At 40.3% G+C, this 22,141-nt stretch overlaps 1 protein-coding gene across 1 annotated transcript in view; it reads right to left on the reverse strand.

Moving 5' to 3' along the window:
- Positions 1 to 22,141, reverse strand: part of LOC124606450 (aspartate aminotransferase, cytoplasmic-like) — an 87,408-nt gene that overhangs the window by 13,084 nt on the left and 52,183 nt on the right. Inside the window, exons 4-6 of the mRNA XM_047138433.1 lie at positions 16,587 to 16,804; positions 6,408 to 6,558; positions 398 to 563 (exon numbers count right to left, since the gene is read on the reverse strand). Of these exons, the coding sequence (XP_046994389.1) occupies positions 398 to 563; positions 6,408 to 6,558; positions 16,587 to 16,804 (535 nt within the window). The remainder of the gene's footprint in view (positions 1 to 397; positions 564 to 6,407; positions 6,559 to 16,586; positions 16,805 to 22,141) is intronic.

Below are 22,141 nucleotides of genomic sequence, written 5' to 3' on the forward strand. Positions count from 1 at the left end.
TCACCAAAATATTGTGCCCATTGGACACTATGGACTGGCAGTACACCCGTGGACTGTTAGAGCAAGAAATACGCTGGGAGAAACTGATGAAAAGCATGCCGTTTCTCATGCACTGACATAGTTATGTTACACACTGCCTTGTTACATGCTAAAATTCAGAGCCCTCTCATGGCAGAGGGTTGTAGCTTGCACCAGCAAAGTGGGAAAGCTGACCAAGTAACAGAAGACTATATCACACAACATTACGCTAGAGTAGACACAGCCAGCAATCAAAAAATTTGTGTTAAATGTAAAAGCTTAAAAGCAAAAGTTAGGAATGCTTCTAAGTATGATATGGAAATTCCTTAACATTATATACTCAGAACACAGATTTCATGTTTGGACTACTATCCCTTACCATTCCTCCTGCATATTTGGGTCTTGAAGCATTGTGGAAACAATCTGTGCACCATGTCTTGGAGGACTGCAGTACAGGGCTCTCACAATAATACGAAACTGTGATCTCATCTTCTCAATCTGATCTGGATCATGCAAAACTACTGTTAAGTTGCCAATTCGTTCACCTAGAACAATGATAAAATGTTTATTTGCCTACATGAAGAAGCATACATGCATGAATCAGTTGCAACTAATTAACTAATTAATTGAGGATCAGGTACTAACGTATAAATCAAAGATGCCCATTTTGCAAATCTTGGTTCTTATTGGGATGATGTATTTACAAACTGAAACAACAAGGAAAATACATGTGGGGACTTCACCATCAATGATGTGAAGTACCATATAAATAAAACTAGTTGGCAGCAATAAGAGTACAGCCCTCCAACAACTGAGTATTGCTGGAAATGATATAAAATGGACATCTTTATTTAAATAAAGACAATCAATGAAAGCATTAATGAGATAGTTATATTACCAGGCATTCAGTGATCAAAGACTTATGAGACAAAAACAGCTCCACAGAAGACAGGACTTTTATTATACAAATAGGTCATTTGTGAGATACGAGGAAGAGAAACTTCTCAGCATAAAACACAATTTTAAGTGTGTACAGAGTGAGTCACCTAAAACTTACAACACAAATATGGTGGAAATGAAAAGTGTTATTGATGTGCAATTTTCACAGAATGGATTGGTAGTCAGTCGCTCATATTAACATCCAATAAATATAATGTAATAACGATAGAAGAGGTAGATGGTGTTCTGAAAATGGAAGAAATATAATGTGGATAAAACTGGAGGAGGCTGTGCAGAACATAAAAGAAAAAAAGGCAAAGGGCATGGATGAATTAAATGAGGAAATTATCATAGCAGCAAAAGGGATTAGGACCTAGTGGCTGTATGGAATTATGAAAACTCTTTGGAAGGAACTGAGAACTCTAGAGAACTAGATGACGAAAATAATTGGACTTGTCTTCAAGAAGGGAAGCCAAACTGATTTAAAAAAACTGTCAGGGCATTACCCTTATGTGGCACAATGCTAAAACGTTTTACAAGATTATGGAGGGATGAATCTGTAGATTAGTGGAAAAGCAGCTCAGAAAAAAACAGTATGGCTTCAGAACAGGCAAGTACACAGTTGGTATCATTGTTGCAGAAAGACAACTACAGAAATACTACACTGAGCATGGCAGATATACCAATGCTCTTCGCCGGCCGAAGTGGCCGTGCGGTTAAAGGTGCTGCAGTCTGGAGCCGCAAGACCGCTACGGTCGCAGGTTCGAATCCTGCCTCGGGCATGGTTGTTTGTGATGTCCTTAGGTTAGTTAGGTTTAACTAGTTCTAAGTTCTAGGGGCTAATGACCTCAGCAGTTGAGTCCCATAGTGCTCAGAACCATTTGAACCATTTTGAACCAATGCTCTTCTTGATTTAGAGGCATCATATTATAAAAAATGTATGTACGTAGTATGTACGTTCCACATCTCCTAAACTACTGGACTGATTTCAACCAAATTTGGTACATGGATCATTTACTGTCCCGAAAGAAGGGCTGAATAGGTATTAACCACCTACCTATCAAAGGGGTGGGGTGGAAAAGGAGTTCAATCCATAATGGGCAAATCGCAGACTTGAGAATGAGTTCACATAGCCATTTGCAACAAACTTTATACATAATTGCAAGCCTTCAGGAAACTTTTTCTTGCTGACACTCCCCCTCAAAACAATGAAAGAAAAAGAGTTTATCATTTACTACATTTCTACTGTTGGACAGTAAAAGTGCCACATCAGGCAAGGAATTTTAGTTTACTACTATTTTTACTAGTAAGTCTATTCACAACACATTTTGGAGATAGTATTCACAAATACCATTGAATATACCAAAATTATATCATTGTGTGACACATAGTTCAGGAGGTACAGTGTCATAAATAATGAGATGTGTGAAAAACTGCTGCATTATGCATGAAGTTTTAAATTATGACTGCTTTACTACTAACTCTATTTTGATAGCACATTTGGCAGACAGTATACACATATGGTCAATGTAACTGCAAAATTATCTCATTGTATGACACATAGTCCAGAAGATAAGACATCATGAATATTAGGTGCCTAAAAACGAAACTGCAGCCCAAAATTCACTAGACTTATAAGTGAATGTATGAAATGTGTTAAACACATATCAAATATATGTGACATATGTGTACATGGATGAAGCCATAAGTAAAAAGCTCCTCCTAAACTCCTGGATGAATTTCAACCAAACTTGGTACATTTCTTACTTACTGACTGGAGAGAAATAGTTTGTGGCTAACAATCACCAACCCGATGGACAGAAAGAGTGGGGGAGGAGGAGATGGAGAAACAGAGAGGGGGGAGGAGAAGATGGACAGAGAGAGGTAGAAGGAGGAGATGGGCTAACAGAAGACTGGAATAAATACATAACCAGGTAGTACCAGGTACTCAGCTAGTCCAAGAATAAAGTTTGAGATGCACTAAGAAAGAAATGGCTAGAGAAGATGACTTTTCTAATGGATGCATTGCACCAGGGAAATGTAAGTTGAGTGAGAGGGAAGGATGTCTGAAGCAGAGAAACAGCCTTAAAAAGAAGTCCACTGTCTGAATTATTACTTGTTATAGTGGCAGTAGGTGGTACAATGACACAGATGGTAAAAGAGGTGGGAGTGAGAATGAGCCCAGTGTTCTCTGCTGATGATTAGATAGTGTTAGGGATGAACAAGTACAAAGTAATTAGATGTTTGGCAAGAAGGTGTTCAAGAGTATGGCCTACAATTTAATGCAAAGAAGTGTGAGCTGTCAGTCACAATAAGAAAAGGATACATCTACAGTAAACATGACCTGAGAGGGGAGCAGTTGAGAATGTGGAAAGTTTCAAGAACTTGGGAGTGTATTTTAGCAAAATGGAAGAAACTATAAAGAGAAATATGAACATGCAAGATAGAGATGGCAGGTAAGTGTTAAAGTGGAAGGCCAAGGGAGAAGTGGCTAAAACCAGCAGAAGGAAGTGTTAGGAAGGGAGAAGGAGACTGTGCCAAGTTACTGATGGAGGTAGCTAGGTTTTCTATTTAAATGTTTTTGTGGCGGTTATCGACTGCAAGAGTCAACCGCCTCATCTTTGAGAACAAACTTCTTTGAAAACTGTTGATCTCAGTATGTTCAGGACTCTGTAATGGAGTGGATTTGTTTGTACCGACATGATCAAAATAAAGTTAATTCATTATAAACAAGCGAATACTTAATGTTGGGTTCAATATTACCGTATGTAATATCTCGATCACCATACTGGTGACCCCGATGCTCATGAACGCTGCTTACGACGCCAGAAATGTGTACTGGAACATCGCCATGGACAAACAATGCAGCAACCCTTTGTCGGATTTCTACGTCCATCGACTTCGCATCGCGCCGCATCTGGATGCAGTGTACAGTAAGCATAATTAGTGTGTAAATTCCCGACTCTTGTGTGAATCGTTCTTTTTGGTAACTTTCGTCACCTTCTCACACATCGACAATGCGACCGAAGCGTACACGGTGCACGTCACAATCCACTCAACGCGTCGGTAATTTCACATTCCGGATAGTGCAGTGCTCCTTCGCCGATTAATTTGGACAATTTTGACTTGCTTTTGTGTAATGAATCAACTTTGTGCAGTGCTTCGACATCGCACAATCATGCCAAACAATGGATTGCAACAAACGGGGACTATGTTGCAAATCCCAGTTCACACGAACTACGGCTAAATCGCATGCCTGGTCGAATTCACAAACGCCTGTCATGGCTACTGCAACTTCTGCGCCGCGTGAAAATTCATTCGACCCGATTTCCGCACAGCCCATCTTCCAGAGTTCAAATGTTTGCGCCAACTTTTCCACCACTTCTCCGCGCTTGTCCCTCATTTGCAGCATTCAACTACCAACATTTCTCTCGGACCAACTTCCAATGTGTTCATGGCTGCGGAGTATATATTCTCCTCTTATGGCTTCACCGACGAATGTGAAAAATACCTCATACTCTTCAGGCACCTAAAGGACTATCATTATATAAATACGGACATTATCTGTGACAATTTGAGTGACAAGTACACTAGAGCAAAAGCCACTTTAATTCGGCATCTGTCACCAACATCACAGGAACAATTTCATCAAGGACATCCTACTGATCAACGACAATTCACCAATTACACTGACGACAATGCGGGCTGTTTCTCAGTGCAGCACTGCACGGGCCACACCTCCCTCTACACAGCATCCGAGCCGCACTGACTCTGCTTGACGGCTACCGACAGCAGCATCACAGCCACTGCCTGCTGGCTCACTGACCTCGACCCAGTCAAAACAAACAGCTGCGCGACATACGATCCCGCCATGACTACCGCAACCGCATTTTGTCAACAACTCGCCAACACTATGCATGCTTACCACCCGGCCGTTCACTACTCGGTCATGCCTGCAACTTGTTCACCCATCCAAGAAGACGATTTTAGCCGTATCAATGCTTCATACAGCAGTGAACGTGTTCTCACTCCGCCGCCGACGAGTACTGAGTTTCACATTCACGATCACACACACGATCTCTTCTACTCGAACTGTTACGTCATTACTGTGCCGCCGACCTCGTCTTGTATGCCAGGTTACCCTTTGATAGACACAGATTCTGATTTCGACCCCATCTTACTCAGTGATACACAGCAGACTGCTTCATGACATACATTTTTGCCTGAACAACTGCAACAGCTACGTGAGCAAATTGCGACACACAACTTGTTGGTACAAGATCAGTTACACAGGCTGCAGCCGACACCGACTGAGCACGACATGCAACGAGTTGCTTCATGACATACATATTTTCGCCTGAACAACTGCAACAGCTACGTGAGCAAATTGCGACATACAACTTGTTGGTACAAGATCAGTTACACAAGCTGCAGCCGACACCAACCGAGCATGACATACAACGAGATGCTCCTGTCATTGTTCCACCTCCGACTGCTGATGATCCTTTGCCGTTACTACCAGCTACAACTAATACCCTGACGATCACGCTACATGGATCTATGTGCCAGATGTCACAACTGTCATCATCACGCCGCCTCAAGTGGAAATTCTACGTTACTGATGTGATACGAGCAATTTATTTACGCCGCTGCCACGTATCCTTGGTAGTTCCATACACTTTGTTTCTGTACCATGGCATAACCAGCCGCATTCCAGTGCCACTTGCTTTGCCACCCTCTTCACTACCTCCGCAATGTACGACCAACACATCTGCCATTTCTGCTTCGACAAGTGAGCACCTTTCCGTTCTGACACACGACCGTGCAGCAGTTTCGCACGAGCAGCTTGCAGCCTTACGACTCAACTGCAGCGCCAACAGCCACAGCACACACGCAGCTCCAGTTCCATCAAACTGTGTCGCCTCTCTGCCACGGACCAGTAGCTCATCCGCTGATTCGGCTTCTTCACGTTCACATTACGTCTCATCGCCTTCTTGCTCCGCCCGTGGTTTCGCCGACCACGTCTGCCTTCCAACACCTCTCGCCGTCACCATGCCTCATGCACAGGGCTCACGGCCACGCCCCCCAACCTTCGATCACGGCTGTTTCTCACATCAAAACACCGATCTCGATCCCCACATTTTGATTGGCAGTACTAGGGATTTTGCCTTCCAGATGCAGCTACTGGCCAGCTATACTGTTTCTCTGTACTTTTAACAGAGAATAATGAATACAGTCAGTTCCAAAATATTCAGTGAAGTTCAATGCCATCAGCTTCAGCTTCTACATGATTTTCATTGACTTAAGTATATTTTGTTTCTTTTTAGTTCTATATACATTGAGTTTTTCTAAAGTATCAGATCAGTGATGTCATGAAGATGTAATCCATTCACTTCTTCATTTCTCAATTTTAGAATGAGAAAAGGAAATATTTTAAAAAGTTTACTCACCATACAATCCACAGGACTTGGAGAAAGATTGAGCACAAAACAATTCAAGTTCCCTTTTAACAAAATGACGAACAGCCCATGCATCTTGGTCAACATCACCTGAAGCCAGGCCTTGGTAGGCTGTGTCAAAAAATGGAAAGAGTTTTCTTTCCTGTGGAACAGATGATGCAATCGTCAGCAAGAGTCATGTAGACACTCTAATTCATATACAACCAGTTTTGAAACAGCAACCTTTTGCTCCATCTCTTTCAGTGTTTGTTCTCTCTATTATGGTTTACTGGAGGACAGAGTTGATGACAGTTTTCAATTTTTTTTTTCTGGTATTGAGTATGAACTGTTAAAAATATCTTTTTTGCCTTTTCTCACACCAGCTCTCCAGTTGCTTTCCAGTTCACCTTTATCTCTCCCCATATATTTTTATTTTCATTTTCATTTCAGCCTCATGTTACACTTTCCACCTTCTAACACCCCCACAACGACCCCATTAAGTTTTATTTACATTCCCTCCGCAAACATGCCTTCGCCCTAGCCAGGTTACGCTCCCATATTTTATTTTCTCAGGCTTGTCTGACATTTGGCATTACCCCCAAAGGCCTCACACTTAAAGTTCCCATCTCTGGCTGCAACCCTTCTTTCCATCAGTCCCTATACCAATTCCAAACTGAACAATCCATTGCCCTCACCCACCTAATCCTTCACCTACACATCAACTCAGCCAACGAAAACACCCGTCAACTCCTATCCTTAATAAAAGTCCTCAGTCTTTACTCTCCCACATCCACACCCGCTGTTCAGAGCATCCTCCTACAGGCCAACCGCAAATTAGAACAGCATGCCACCCTCCACCTCAAAAAACTATCCAATCTCCTGGTTTCCCACCTCCGGAAAGCCAACTCACTCACCCTTCACAACCTTTCCAGCAAACCTCAACCTCCTCTCATTGCACACCGACCCAGTCTCTCCCATCTACTCAATCTCCCACTTCCAGCTCCACTCCCCCCAAAACCTCAAAATTCCAATCAACACAATCTGGAACCACAAAACCCTAATTCAGAAGTTAACCTTTCCTCCAAACCTCTCTCCCAATCTGAAACCTGTCCTATCCAAAGGTCTCACCTTCAGTCCCACTCCCAGATTCAACCAAACAGCCCTTGTCAAAGATTTACTGTCCTACACCCGTACTCTCTGCTGGAACTATCACTTTGCCACGAAGAAAAATGATCCTAATCCTACTCCTAATGATCCAACTCCCCAAGACACTATCCAAATTGAACCGTGCCTGGAACAGTTCCTTCCTCCGTCACAGCGGGACCCACCGCCTCTTCCTCAAAATCACCCTCTCCAAACCTTCCAGGAATTTCTGACTTCCAGCCTTGCCTCTCAATCCTTCTCAAAAAACCTTAATCCTACTCCCAACATCACCACTGCTGAAGCCCAGGCTATCCGTGATCTGAAGGCTGACTGATCCATCATCATTCTTCCGGCGGACAAGGGTTCCACGACCGTGGTACTTGATCGTCGGGAGTATGTGGCTGAGGGACTGCGTCAGCTTGCAGACAACACCACATACAAAGTTTGCCAAGGTAATCCCATTCCTGATGTCCAGGCAGAGCTTCAAGGAATCCTCAGAACCTTAAGCCCCCTACAAAACCTTTCACCTGACTCCATCAACCTCCTGACCCCATCGACACCCCGCACCCCTACCTTCTACCTTCTTCCTAAAATTCACAAACCCAATCATCCCGGCCGCCCCATTGTAGCTGGTTACCAAGCCTCCACAGCACGTATCTCTGCCTATGTAGATCAACACCTTCAACCCATTACATGCAGTCTCCCATCCTTCATCAAAGACACCAACCACTTTCTTCAATGCCTGGAATCCTTACCCAATCTCTTACCCCCGGAAACCATCCTTGTAACCATTGATGCCACTTCCTTATACACAAATATTCCGCACGTCCAGGGCCTCGCTGCGATGGAGCACTTCCTTTTACGCCAATCACCTGCCACCCTACCTAAAACCTCTTTCCTCATTACCTTAGCCAGCTTCATCCTGACCCACAACTTATTCACTTTTGAAGGCCAGACATACCAACAATTAAAGGGAACAGCCATGGGTACCATGATGGCCCCCTCGTACGCCAACCTATTCATGGGTCGCTTAGAGGAAGCCTTCTTGGTTACCCAGGCCTGCCAACCCAAAGTTTGGTACAGATTTATTGATGACATCTTCATGATCTGTACTCACAGTGAAGAAGAACTCCAGAATTTCCTCTCCAACCTCAACTCCTTTGGTTCCATCAGATTCACCTGGTCCTACTCCAAATCACATGCCACTTTCCTTGACATTGACCTCCATCTGCCCAATGGCCAGCTTCATACGTCCGTACACATCAAACCCACCAACAAGCAACAGTACCTCCATTATGACAGCTGCCACCCATTCCACATCAAACGGTCCCTTCCCTACAGAATAGGTCTTCGTGGCAAACGAATCTGCTCCAGTCCCGATTCCCTGAACCATTACACGAACAACCTGAAAACAGCTTTTTGCATCCCGCAACTACCCTCCCGACCTGGTACAGAAGCAAATAACCAGAGCCACTTCCTCATCCCCTCAAGCCCAGAACCTCCCACAGAAGAACCACAAAAGTGCCCCACCTGTGACAGGATACTTTCCGGGACTGGATCAGACTCTGAATGTGGCTCTCCAGCAGGGATACGACTTCCTCAAATCCTGCCGTGAAATGAGATCCATCCTTCATGAAATCCTCCCCACTCCACCAAGAGTGTCTTTCCGCCGTCCACCTAACCTTCGTAACCTCTTAGTTCATCCCTATGAAATCCCCAAACCACCTTCCCTACCCTCTGGCTCCTACCCTTGTAACCGCCCCCGGTGTAAAACCTGTCCCATGCACCCTCCCACCACCACCTACTCCAGTCCTGTAACCTGGAAGTTGTACACGATCAAAGGCAGAGCCACGTGTGAAAGCACCCACGTGATTTACCAACTGACCTGCCTACACTGTGAAGCTTTCTATGTGGGAATGACCAGCAACAAACTGTCCATTCGCATGAATGGACACAGGCAGACAGTGTTTGTTGGTAATGAGGATCACCCTGTGGCTAAACATGCCTTGGTGCACAGCCAGCACATCTTGGCACAGTGTTACACCGTCCGGGTTATCTGGATACTTCCCACTATACCAACCTGTCAGAACTCCGGAGATGGGAACTTGCCCTACAGTATATCCTCTCTTCCCGTTATCCACCAGGCCTCAATCTCCGCTAATTTCAAGTTGCCGCCACTCATACCTCACCTGTCATTCAACAACATATTTGCCTCTGCACTTCCGCCTCGACTGACATCTCTGCCCAAACTCTTTGCCTTTGAATATGTCTACTTGTGTCTGTATATGTGTGGATGGATATGTGTGTGTGTGCGAGTGTATACCTGTCCTTTTTTTCCCCTAAGGTAAGTCTTTCCGCTCCCGGGATTGGAATGACTCCTTACCCTCTCCCTCAAAACCCACATCCTTTCGTCTTTCCCTCTCCTTCCCTCTTTCCTGACAAAGCAACCATTGGTTGCGAAAGCTAGAATTTTGTGTGTATGTATGTGTTTGTTTGTGTTTCTATCGACCTGCCAGCGCTTTCGTATGGTAAGTCACATCATCTTTGTTTATATATATCTAAAAACAAAGATGATGTGACTTACCAAATGAAAGTGCTGGCAGGTCGACAGACACACAAACGAACACAAACATACACACAAAATTCAAGCTTTCACAACAAACTGTTGCCTCATCAGGAAAGAGGGAAGGAGAGGGAAAGACGAAAGGATGTGGGTTTTAAGGGAGAGGGTAAGGAGTCATTCCAATCCTGGGAGCGGAAAGACTTACCTTAGGGGGAAAAAAGGACAGGTATACACTCGCACACACACTCATATCCATCCGCACATACACAGACACAAGCTTGACAATGAAATATGTCTGCTTGTGTCTGTATATGTGTGGATGGATATGTGTGTGTGCGCGCGCGAGTGTATACCTGTCCTTTTTTCCCCCTAAGGTAAGTCTATCCGCTCCCGGGATTGGAATGACTCCTTACCCTCTCCCTTAAGACCCACTTCCTTTCGTCTTTCCCTCTCCTTCCCTCTTTCCTGATGAGGCAACAGTTTGTTGCGAAAGCTTGAATTTTGTGTGTATGTATGTGTCTGTTTGTGTTTCTATCAACCTGCCAGGGTGTGTGTGTGTCTGTGACTCAGCATCTCAGCTGTATGTTCACTAGTAGCTATCCCTTTCATAATATTGTTACACTTTACTCTATTTAATGTATATACAACATTGGGCTATGTTAGTAATACATAGCTTGCTACTGTTAACAGTTCTCTGCAAGCGTAAAATGCAAGCGTTAAGTCCTGTTAAGCAAGGCGAGTGCAATTGTCATTTATGCAAAACTGATAGATCAGCAGTAGCAGATCATGCACTGCGGCCAGGGGACCCCCAAATTTGTTTGAGGTTTTACCAAGATATAATTGTTGCTATGATATGATGTACAGGAGACCATAGAAATGCAAAAGCCCAAAAAAAATTCAATGGAAAAGAGGAAGGACTGAAATTATTCATACTGTGGGCCTTAGTGCTAAATACAACAGACAGCACCAACTTTTCTCCACTAAAAGCTCCACAGTGTAAGTCGGCATGACTACATGGTCTTAGCAGTGGTCTGTTGATGTCACAACATGACCAGTGCAAGGAAACATATTAACAGTTTGGCTTGCTGAGCTTGCTTGAGATTGCTACTGCTTTCTGGGGTGTAAAAAAGTCTGATGAAGTCTCCACCATCAGAAGCTGAAATGGTAGGTAGAGAATCATGCCTTTGACCATGGCCTAAGGCTCATAAAACAAAAATCGCAAATAATTCTCTGCAACTGAAGAACAAGATATTTTAGTATACTTAGAATTGTGTGGTACACTGATATTAACATTACTGGGGGTGAATTCCCTAAAATCTGACATGATTCATTTGTTTTATGGGAGAGATATGCAAAATAACACAGTCATTAGCACCTTTTTCATGAGTTAATATACAGGGCGGTGCACAAAATATGTAACCAATTGTTTCTTTCACAGTTTACGACATACATTAGATATCCCTCTGGGATCTCTACAGCAGTACCAGCAGAGCTTGGAAAAACAAATGAGTTACGAAATGACGTTTAATTCACGATACTGCCGCTAGGAGACTAGTAAGCAGCAATGGAAGACTGATGACACAGCAACGATCGGCAATTGTGTTACTTTTTCATGAAATGAAAAGCCTTGTTGTGACTCAGAGGCGTTTTCGACAACAGTTTAACACACGATGAGTCCTTTGCAAGAAGACCATCCACAGGTTGTATGATAAATTTGTACAGGAAAGAACAGTATTGGAAGCAAAGTGACCTCGGCCTAAGCCTGTTTGTTCGCCAGAGAATATTGAAGTGGTACGAGTTGCTGTACAGAGAAGTTCCGGGAAATCGTGTAGAAAGACAGCAGTGCAACTGGGAATATCCAGACGCTCCGTTCAACACATTCTTAAAAGTGACCTCCATATGTACCCATACAAGATGACCTGTGCACAGAAGCTCACTGAAGAACACAAGCAGCAGAGACTACTGTTTGCTCAGTGGACGGGGATAGGGAAGAAATGCCATCACACTACAAGTCAACTCGCCCAACACGAAACAGGAAAGAACCACAACATTTTTTATGGCAAGTAATTCCAGAGAAATGTTGATTTCATCTTCTAAAACATTGCTCTGGAAAGAAAATTTCAATTGTATAAGTGTTAAAAATGATATGTCATGTGCAGCTGTCGAACATAAGGTAGGCCAAAACAACCTAATAAATAAGTCATCGTCGAAATTTATGCTCCTGCACCAAAATGTACAATCCTTATCAAATAAAGTTAGTGAGATAGAAATATTGTTATCAGATGAACTAAAAGACGTGTGAGTTATATGTGTTAGTGAGCACTGGTTATCAGAAAATATGTTACATCACACAAGGATAGAGGGCTTTACCCTTTCATCTTTTTTTTGTAGGAAAACCTCCATGCATGGAGGAACATGCATATATGTTAGAGAGGACGTCAAACACGATAATTTAAAGTTCACTAACCAGCTAAGGGATGAGCAAAACTTCGAAATTTCTGCTACACAACTGACAAATTTAAATATAATTGTTATTTGCATATATAGAAGCCCAGATGAAAACGTAACTACTTTCATTGAAAATCTTGAGAAGGCACTTAACAGTACAAAAATAGTTAGTAAAACAACCGTCATATGTGGTGACTTTAATATAGATTTCAACAAGAACTCAAAAGACAGATTAAACCTTGAAGCCTTATTAAAAACCTACAATATACATACAACTATCAAATCCCCACCAGAGTCACCACATCGTCAAGTAGTGCTATAGATCAGATACTAATAAATACAGATAAATATTTATACAAATCTGGAAATATGAATACAGGTTTCAGTGATCATTATGCACAGTTTATTGAATTCCCAGTAGAGACTGCAGGAAATACTGAACAACAAATGACAAGAAAAGGTAGAAATTTTAGCAAGCACAACCTAGAACACTTCAGGCACTTACTAAAAAAAGAAACATGGAATGATATAGACAACTATGAGGACACATGTAAAAAGTTTGATATGTTCATGGAAATATTCTCCCATTATTTCAATATTTCCTTTCCAGTTAAAAACCAAACATTAAAAACTAGAAAAAGAAATGTTACATGGCTGACGAAAGGCATTAAAATATCATGTGCTGAAAAGAGGAGACTTTATGAAATCTCAAAAACACAAAATGTTACAGAAGAATTTCTGGTGTATTTCAAGAATTATAAGAGAGTGCTTCACAAAGTCATATAACAAGCTAAAAAAGCAACAAATGATCACCATATAAAAATGGCCAGGAACAAAATGAAAGCCATGTGGAAGATAGTCAGAGAACAAGTAAGAAATGAGACCTCCCAAAATGTAAATCCCCAGGTAATCCAAGATGGCAAAAAAATTACAAATCCAGACGAAGTAGCCAATGCTTTTAATACATACTTTGCAAATATTAGTGAAAAATTACTCTCTGACATAAAATCTTCAAATAAAAATCCTGCTACAACATCATCAAATCAAAATGGAAACTGCGACTCCCTATTTCTTACTCCAGCCAACCCTAAGGAAATTATACTATCAATTAGAGAGTTAAAAACAAAATTTTCAACAGGTGTGGATGAGATTCCGGATTATGTCATTAAAAATGTGGGTGACCTCATTGCAATACCATTAGCCCACATTTTCAACAGTTCATTAACAAATGGAGTCTTTCCTTCCTGTTTAAAGACAGTGAAACTGAAACCACTGTTCAAAAAGGGTAAGAAAGAAGACACAGCCAATTATAGACCTATTGCCTTGCTATCTACATTTTTCGAAAATACTAGAAAAAATTTTTCATAAGAGGTTGCTAGATTTTCTAGAAAACTGCAAAATATTATTCACAACCCAACATGGCTTCCGGAAAGGCCGATCAACAGAAACAGCAATATATTAATTTCTGGGTGAAGTACTAGAAAAAACTGATAGTGGACAAAAAGTAAGTGGCATATGCCTTGATCTGTCTAAGGCTTTCGACATCATAGACCACACCCTATTGCTGCAGAAGCTTGAAAGAATTGGTATCAGAGGTATGCCTAACAACTGACCACAAGCAAGTAGTAGAAATACATTTTCACAAAGAAAATAAATCAACAAGACACTATTCTGATTATAAAGCAGTAAAATATGGAGTACTGCAGGGCTCGGCACTGGGCCCCATCCTATTTTTGATATATGTAAATGACCTAACATCAACCAACCAGTACCATAGCACTATCCAGTTTGCAGATGACGCAAGCATATTAGTCAGTGGGAAGACTGCAGAGATACTACAGACAAGACTGTCTGAGGAACTAACAAATGTTGTAAACTGGTTCAACCAAAACAAACTACTAATAAATAAAAGTAAAACAGTAGCATTAAATTTTCATAATGTCAAGAGAAATACTGAAGAGGATATAAGAATTCAGATGTCAGACACACATATTGCAAGTGTGCCTAATACAAAATTTCTGGGAGTCTGGCTACAGGATAATCTTAGATGGGAAACTCACATTGACAACACATTAAAGAAGCTAAGTACCATGTGTTATTTAATGAGGGTGCTAGAAAACTGCTGTCATAAGGACTGTCTAATGACAGTTTACTATTCTAATATACATTCTGTCCTAAAATATGGGATCACTTTCTGGGGTAACTCGCCATCCTGCCTAAAACTCTTCAGGATGCAAAAAAGAATAGTGAGAATCATGGCTGGAATAAAAAGGAACAAACCATGTAGACCATTATTTAAAAGGATGGGGATTCTTCCCCTTCCATGTATTCTCCTATTTGAAAGTGCAATGTTTATAAAGAAATATACAATAACAAATCCCAGTATCCTCCCCAAAAATGAAGATGTTCATCATCATAATACAAGACAGAAAACTGACTTTCATGTACTAAAAAGGAACATTACACCATGGAAAAAATTATCTACAATAAATTGCCAAGAGAAATTAAAGTAAAGACTGATGTAAAAAATTTTAAAGCAGCATTAAAAGAATATCTGTTGACACATTGCTTTTATAGCGTGGAAGAGTTCCTCCAAAATCCTCGAGAGTCTAAGTGATGATTATGCAAGTACTGTAACCATTAATACTGGCCTATAAATACATTCAGATGTAATTCTCAAGTTTATAATGGGGTTCAAGTATAAGTTGTATACCGACTTGCCCAGTATATGAAGTAAAATTCTGTGAATGTAATTCTCTAGTGTACATGTCCATTCATAGTGTAGAAGAGCTCCTCAAAAATCCTTAGAGCTTAAGTGAGGATCATGCAAATACTGTAATCGTTAATATTGGCTTATACATGTATTCAGTTGTAAACTTCAAGTTTCTAATGTGGTTTAATTATAACTTACACATTGACTTGCCCAGTATATGAAGTGCTGTAAAATTCTGTGAACATAATTTTCTAGTTTCTAAAGTGTTTTAATTGTAAGATATACCTTGACCTGTCCAATATCTGATGTGCTGTACTGTACATGTAAGATTTACTGGACCAATAAATACAATACAATACAATACAATACAAACTCTCAACAACGTTCGGTTTTCAGGCGAAACGCATTTTCATTTAGACGGTGTGGTTAACAAACAAAATGTACGCTTTTGGGCCACTGAAAATCCACAAGTGCTTCATGAACGACAACATTATGCTCTGAGGATTACAGCGTGGACAGCAATTTCCACTCACGGACTTATTGGACCCTTTTTCTTTGAAGAAACTGTGAATAGCGAGCGTTATTTGAGCATGCTTCGCAATAGCTCCATTTCACAGCTTCTTGCTATTGCCTTGCCCTTCAACATGCAGTGGTTCATGCAAGATGGAGCAAGGCCACATACTGCAAACACTGTGTTGGAGTTTTTACACGAGCATTTAGACATGCTGATCATTTCACTCAGGTTTCCAGGTCACTTCAATGATGGACAAAATTGGCCCCCCAATAGTCCAGACCTCAATCCATTTGACTTTTTTCTTTCAGGGTACCTAAAAGAAAAAATTTTTCCGAAACATCCATGTGATTTAATGGAGCTCAGAAGACTTATTCTTCAAGCTTGCAATGAAATTACTGAAGACATGTGCCGTGGGGTAATCACTAACTTCAGTGTTCATTTGAAGGAAGTTAGGAAATGGTGGACGTACTGAGCATGTGCTGAGTTAGAACAAATCTCCATGGACGGCTCTTCATTGTAGTATATGTTCCTTTCAGATTGTATTGACAATAAAGTTTATATTCAAAAACAAAATGGTAACACATTTCATGCGCCACCCTGTAAATTCATGGAAAGCATAGCAACTAGAATATTAAATAGTTAATAAAGATTAATAACCATAATAAGTAAAAGAAAACTCTGAAAATGGTATCTGCACAAAAAGATGCTCAATATACTACAGCAAGAAAAAGTTGATGGATGAATGTTATAGCTTCGTGTTATATAGATCTGTGAATGACTAAAATATACGTCAAAGAATATGTTACGCACCTGAATAATGTCAGCAATCCTATCCCATTGTTCTTGTGTTGGATCACAGCCAGTAGGATTGTGGGCGCATGGATGTAACACCACCACAGAATATTTGGGAGCAGATGACAAGTCTTCAGTTAGACCCTCAAAATCTAGTGCCTTATTCAGAGGATGCCAATACCTGTACTCCTTCAAGTGTGTGAATCCACTTCGAGACATAACTCTGTGATGGTTATCTGAAATATTATGCAACAGTTACAACTATATGGAAATTCAGGCTATTTCAGTAAATTTGAGGGAGGAAATCTTTTCAAGTGATCAGCTGAGTTGTAGTGTCATGTTACCACAATGTTTCCAAAGGTTTCCTACTGATACCTGTAGGGCTTTTGCTACATGTTTTGCCACCCTGACAACTGAAAACAACAGCACAACAATGGAAATCTCCTGTTACACTATCAATCATTAAACTATCTTATTTACTCGAATCTAAGCCGCACTCGAATCTAAGCCGCACCTGAAAAATGAGACTCGAAATCAAGGGAAAAAAAATTTCCTGAATCTTAAGCCGCACCTGAAATTTGAGACTCGAAATTCAAGGGGAGGGAAAAGTTTTAGGCCGCACCTCCAAATCGAAACAAAGTTGGTCTATTGTAATATGAGACACAATTTAGGTCGAATGAATGACGATACAGCTACAATAGTTTGGTTTGAGACGTAAGCTTAGCAGGTAAGCTTTACCAGGTAGCCATTGCTATGTGTCAGGCGCTCTGTCCGTATTTATGTGGGTACCCTTTTTTTTTCACGTGCTTCGTCTGGTTTGAATTGATTGCTTATTTTTCTTTGATGTGATAAGCGGAGTTTTCTTTGTTATAGGTGTTTACGCCACTCTAAGCTGAAAATGCATTACTGTACTGTGTCATGCATTGTTTGTCGCATTCTGATAGTGCATGTTTACGGCCTGTCGAAGCTCGCGGCATGGCTTGCTTTTGTGCGCGCTACCGCCGCTAACAATTAAAAAAAAAAAGAAGAGAGGAATCGTCTCATTAGCGAAACAATGGCAACAGACTGCTATTTGTTGTTACTTACACTGCTGCTTTCTTTGATAATGATCAACAAGAACCAAATAATAGACTGCTTATGATAGAAGATGTTCTGAATGAGAGTTTAGCCAAAAATTTTCTCCTTTTGAAAATCTTTGCAGACGCCTCTTTAGTACATTACATTCTGCACAGAAATTTGAGTCATCTTAGATTTAAAAATCTAGTCAATTGCCGTGCTTCATTTCTGACTGTATCACTATTACGCATAAGAATAATACGAATATAAACATGACATGATATGTATATTCTTCCGCGTTTGCTGTTGTCTCACTCTACTTTCGTAGTTTATTAGGCAGACAGAATTTAAATGAGATAGCAGCAAACACGAAAGAATACGTGGCAAAATGTTTATATTCGTATTATTCTTATGGGGAAGAGAATACTGCATGTGATTCACAATTCATAAAAGTTCCTATTAGCAACCATCTCTTCTCACAGGTAGCAAAAAATTCAGAACGTAGAGTTGACCATATTGACAAACATCCCTAACAGTCTTGCCAGTCGGATTTTTGTAGTACATTGTAGTACATTGAAACGCTGGAACATTCGAAGATGAACAGTACGGAATTTGTATTTACTTCGATGGATAACGTATGAAAATGCAGTGGTCGAAACTCGGGGCGGAGGAAAAAAGGCTCGTTTTCCACCATTTTTTAAAATTTATTACTGACGCAGAGGTTTTGTCACCAGTATTTATCTTTGTGTCTGCAAAGCATGCCTGTGTACCGTTACATATATTCGACGACAGAAGTTAGTTGTGGCGGCACCTACCAACATTTTTCAGAACTTCCGCTTACTTTGCACTCGATTCTAAGCCGCAGGTGGTTTTTTGGATTACAAAAACCGGAAAAAAAGTGCGGCTTAGATTCGAGTAATACGGTAAGGTGATCAGATGTCCTTATTTTCAGGAGCTGGTCCTAAATTTTCATCCTATGACCTCACTTCCTTTAAAACTGATTGAAGACAACAAAATTCCTTGATTTTTGAAATTACTCAAAATAATTGAAATAGGAAGAATTTTGACGAAGATTTTAAACTAGAGCTAAACTCAACTATACCAGTGCAACCAAATCTGGCATAAATTACTTATTTTATTTAATTGCAAGAAAATCAACTAATAAAGACATGGACCTGTTTTCTGGTGCAAATGAATTTTTCCTTGAATTTAGAACTTATGCTGTACTGATTGGAGATGTGCTGAAGCATCAAACTAGGTCATCTGGAGAACTATGGTGTTATTTTGTTTGTGTTTTAATGGAAGTATTTGTAGAATGAGGAATAAATCTCATCTTCTTCAGGAGGTAGGGAGGTCCTTGTGAATAAATAAATAACTCGTGCCTTGTTTGTGTTTTCTATTGACCATTCTACAACTTTAATTAATCAGCCCAGTGGCACAGTGTTCTCAGTGGAAGGTTTTTGAGCACTCGTCCGAGCTCGGTCTTTATTCAAATCCGGGTGAGGCATGGATGTTATGATTGTCTCAAGGCACTGATTCTTGCCCTTCCACGAAGTCAGTGGCGCTAAATTAGGGACAGGGGACTGCTTATAGCCCAGTGAGTTGCTCACTGTGGTAGTTAAACCCAAAGTCAAAACTCTCAGTAGTGGCTCCTTTACTTTTGAGGTAGGTACAGGCAGTGTGTTTACTTTTGTCAGAGTAAATAAAGGCTTATTAAGTAACTGTTCTGTAAGCTTTTGAAAACGATTTGGTGTTTTAATTTTTCCTCTTTTACATTTTTTCTCCTAATATTCTCAACTCAATTTTGTCATTATTTGATTTGAAATTAATTTTTTCTGCCCTTTGCCACCGCTAAATTTTGCCATCATAGGGAGCTGCCTAGTTTTGTCTAATGGTGAAACAGCACTGCATACCTGTACTCCTTCAAGTGCATGTCTCCACTTGTAAGCATAACTCTGCGATGGTTATCTACAATATTATGCAACAGTTTCAACTATATGGGGGTGCAAGCTATTTCAGCAAATTTCATTGACGAAATTTTCTCAAGTTGCCAGATCAGTTGTCATGTCATGTTGCCACAGTGTTTCCATGGGTTTACTAATTGTCATCTTCCTGTGAAGTCATGTGCACTGACAACCTATGGTAGACATTAGTATGAGAATACAAAAGTCCATTCTGAACCCAGTGAATAAAAAAGTCCATTCTGAACCCAGTACAGCTATACAGAGCCTGTATGCAAATTATTTTTACCGGTAGCGTTGTGGATGTGAATTTCACCATTCATCCTGAATTCATTCAACCATAAATACCATTAGGGAGTATATGAATCCCCACATAGGTATCAGAATTACAAGAACACTGAAGGGATTTTGGTAAGATGCTGAAACTAATTACAGCTAATCTGCTTTTTGCCTACAATATTTATCTACAAAAGTAAATTTACATATGTCCGTCTGTGTCTGTATATGTGCGGATGGATATGTGTGTGTGTGTGTGTGTGTGTGTGTGTGTGTGTGTGTGTGTGTGTGTGTGTGCGCGAATGTATGCCTGTCCTTTTTTCCCCGTAAGGTAAGTCTTTCCGCTCCCGGGTTTGGAATGAGTCCTTACCCTCTCCCTTAAAACCCACACCCTTTCGTCATTCCCTCTCCTTCCCTCTTTCCTGATGAAGCAACCTTGGGTTGCAAAAGCTTGAATATTTTGTGTGTGTGTGTGTGTTTTTTATTGTGTCTATCAACATACCAGCGCTTTCTCGTTTGCTAAGTTACAGTATCTTTGTTTTTTATATATAAAGTAAATATTCTGTATGCTTTTAGTCTGTGGAATAAACATCAAAGGTAAAAAGACCTAGGGCAAACTTTAGCATTGACCCTGATGTATGGCTGGAATGGTTACATTAGCTGAGTAATGAAGATCCTAACTGTGATATTGCTGACTCAGAGAAAGAGGATTGTGTACATGGAAGTGGTCATGATTCAGGAACAGATCAAGAAGTGTCAGAAAATGATCAGTTCATACTCACAGGAAGAAGCAATTCAAGAGGATGTTTTGTATTTTATTTTATTTTAGGAGAAAATGCAATAGCTAGATGTAGGAAAAGTAAAGGTCATACCAGTGTTAGAACAATTTCTCACAATATTATCATTCATTTACCTTGACCCAAAAATGAGGCTCATACAACAAAGACAGAAACAGATACTATGAACTTATTTTGGATGAAAATATAATACCCATTACTGCAACACGTACAAATATTTACATCGATGAATTTTGTGATAGCTTTTCTAGGGAAAGGAATGTTAATGAAACACACATTATAGAGACCATAGCATGCATTGCTTTGTAATATCTGTGTGGATCTCTGAGATATTCTAGAAAGAGTTTATGAAAGTTGTGCGATAACTCAAAGGGGGACGAACTTGAATCATGCTTCTTATGCATGAGTGAAAATTTCACAGTTATTTGCTTTCACATTTTACAATCCTCCATATATACATTTAATATGGCCAGCGCACTATTGTTTTAACTTTCGATAAGCCTCATTAATAGGCTGCAGGTGAACATCCACATTCTGCTACCTTGGTTTCCTGTTGAACATCTACAAGCAGTAAAAACCTAACCACAAAGTACACAGTTCTTGAAGAATAGAAAGGTACGTATGGAGCAGACACTGCCATTGTTTTAACACACAGCCTATTGGTGTAACACTTATTTCATTGTTAAGCTGATGCATTGTTGTCATTCTAACCAACACAGGTTCCTCATATGAAACTTAGGCGTGGACTGTCTCGGGCAGTGCGGGATTAGCCGAGCAGTTTTAAGGTGCTGCAGTCATGGACTGTGCAGCTGGTCCCGGCGGAGGTTCGACTCCTCCCTCAGGCATGGGTGTGTGTGTTTATCCTTAGGATAATTTAGGTTAAGTGGTGTGTAAGTTTAGGGACTGATGACCTTAACAGTTAAGTTCCATAAGATTTCACAGACATTTGAACATTTGACTGTCTCGGGACCAGAAATCGGGCCCTTATGTATCCTAACAATAATAGGTGCTGAAACTACATATTGTTCAAAGTTTGATTTACAGAAATTAAAATGAAAACTTAACTCATTAAATTAACTGAATACATCAAAAAATTCTGTCTTTTTAACAGTTTCTTCTACTATAAGAGTTAGGCCGAATTATTTGTTTAAATTGTGAAATTAACAAATATAGTAACACAAACAATACTTTTGACAAAACTATTAATTATTTTTGAATTAATGAAGGGCTTGCTTTGCTAACATGTTTTCAAATAGAGCCAAATAGATATTTTTACTAGTATTTTGTCTTCCAAATGTTTACAATTATTACATAATTTATATTTGTTTATAAGTCAACAATAGAATTTAAGTTAAAATACAATTACTGATTTCACCCTATAACAAAAGATACTAATTAGGCATAATCAAAATAAATTAGAAAATCAATTACATAAAACTAAGCACAAAATTAGAACTGGTGTTATATTCTTTAAAACTGAGGG

Source organism: Schistocerca americana, chromosome 3 (assembly GCF_021461395.2).
Source record: "Schistocerca americana isolate TAMUIC-IGC-003095 chromosome 3, iqSchAmer2.1, whole genome shotgun sequence".
In the NCBI taxonomy this organism is placed as follows: domain Eukaryota; kingdom Metazoa; phylum Arthropoda; class Insecta; order Orthoptera; family Acrididae; genus Schistocerca; species Schistocerca americana.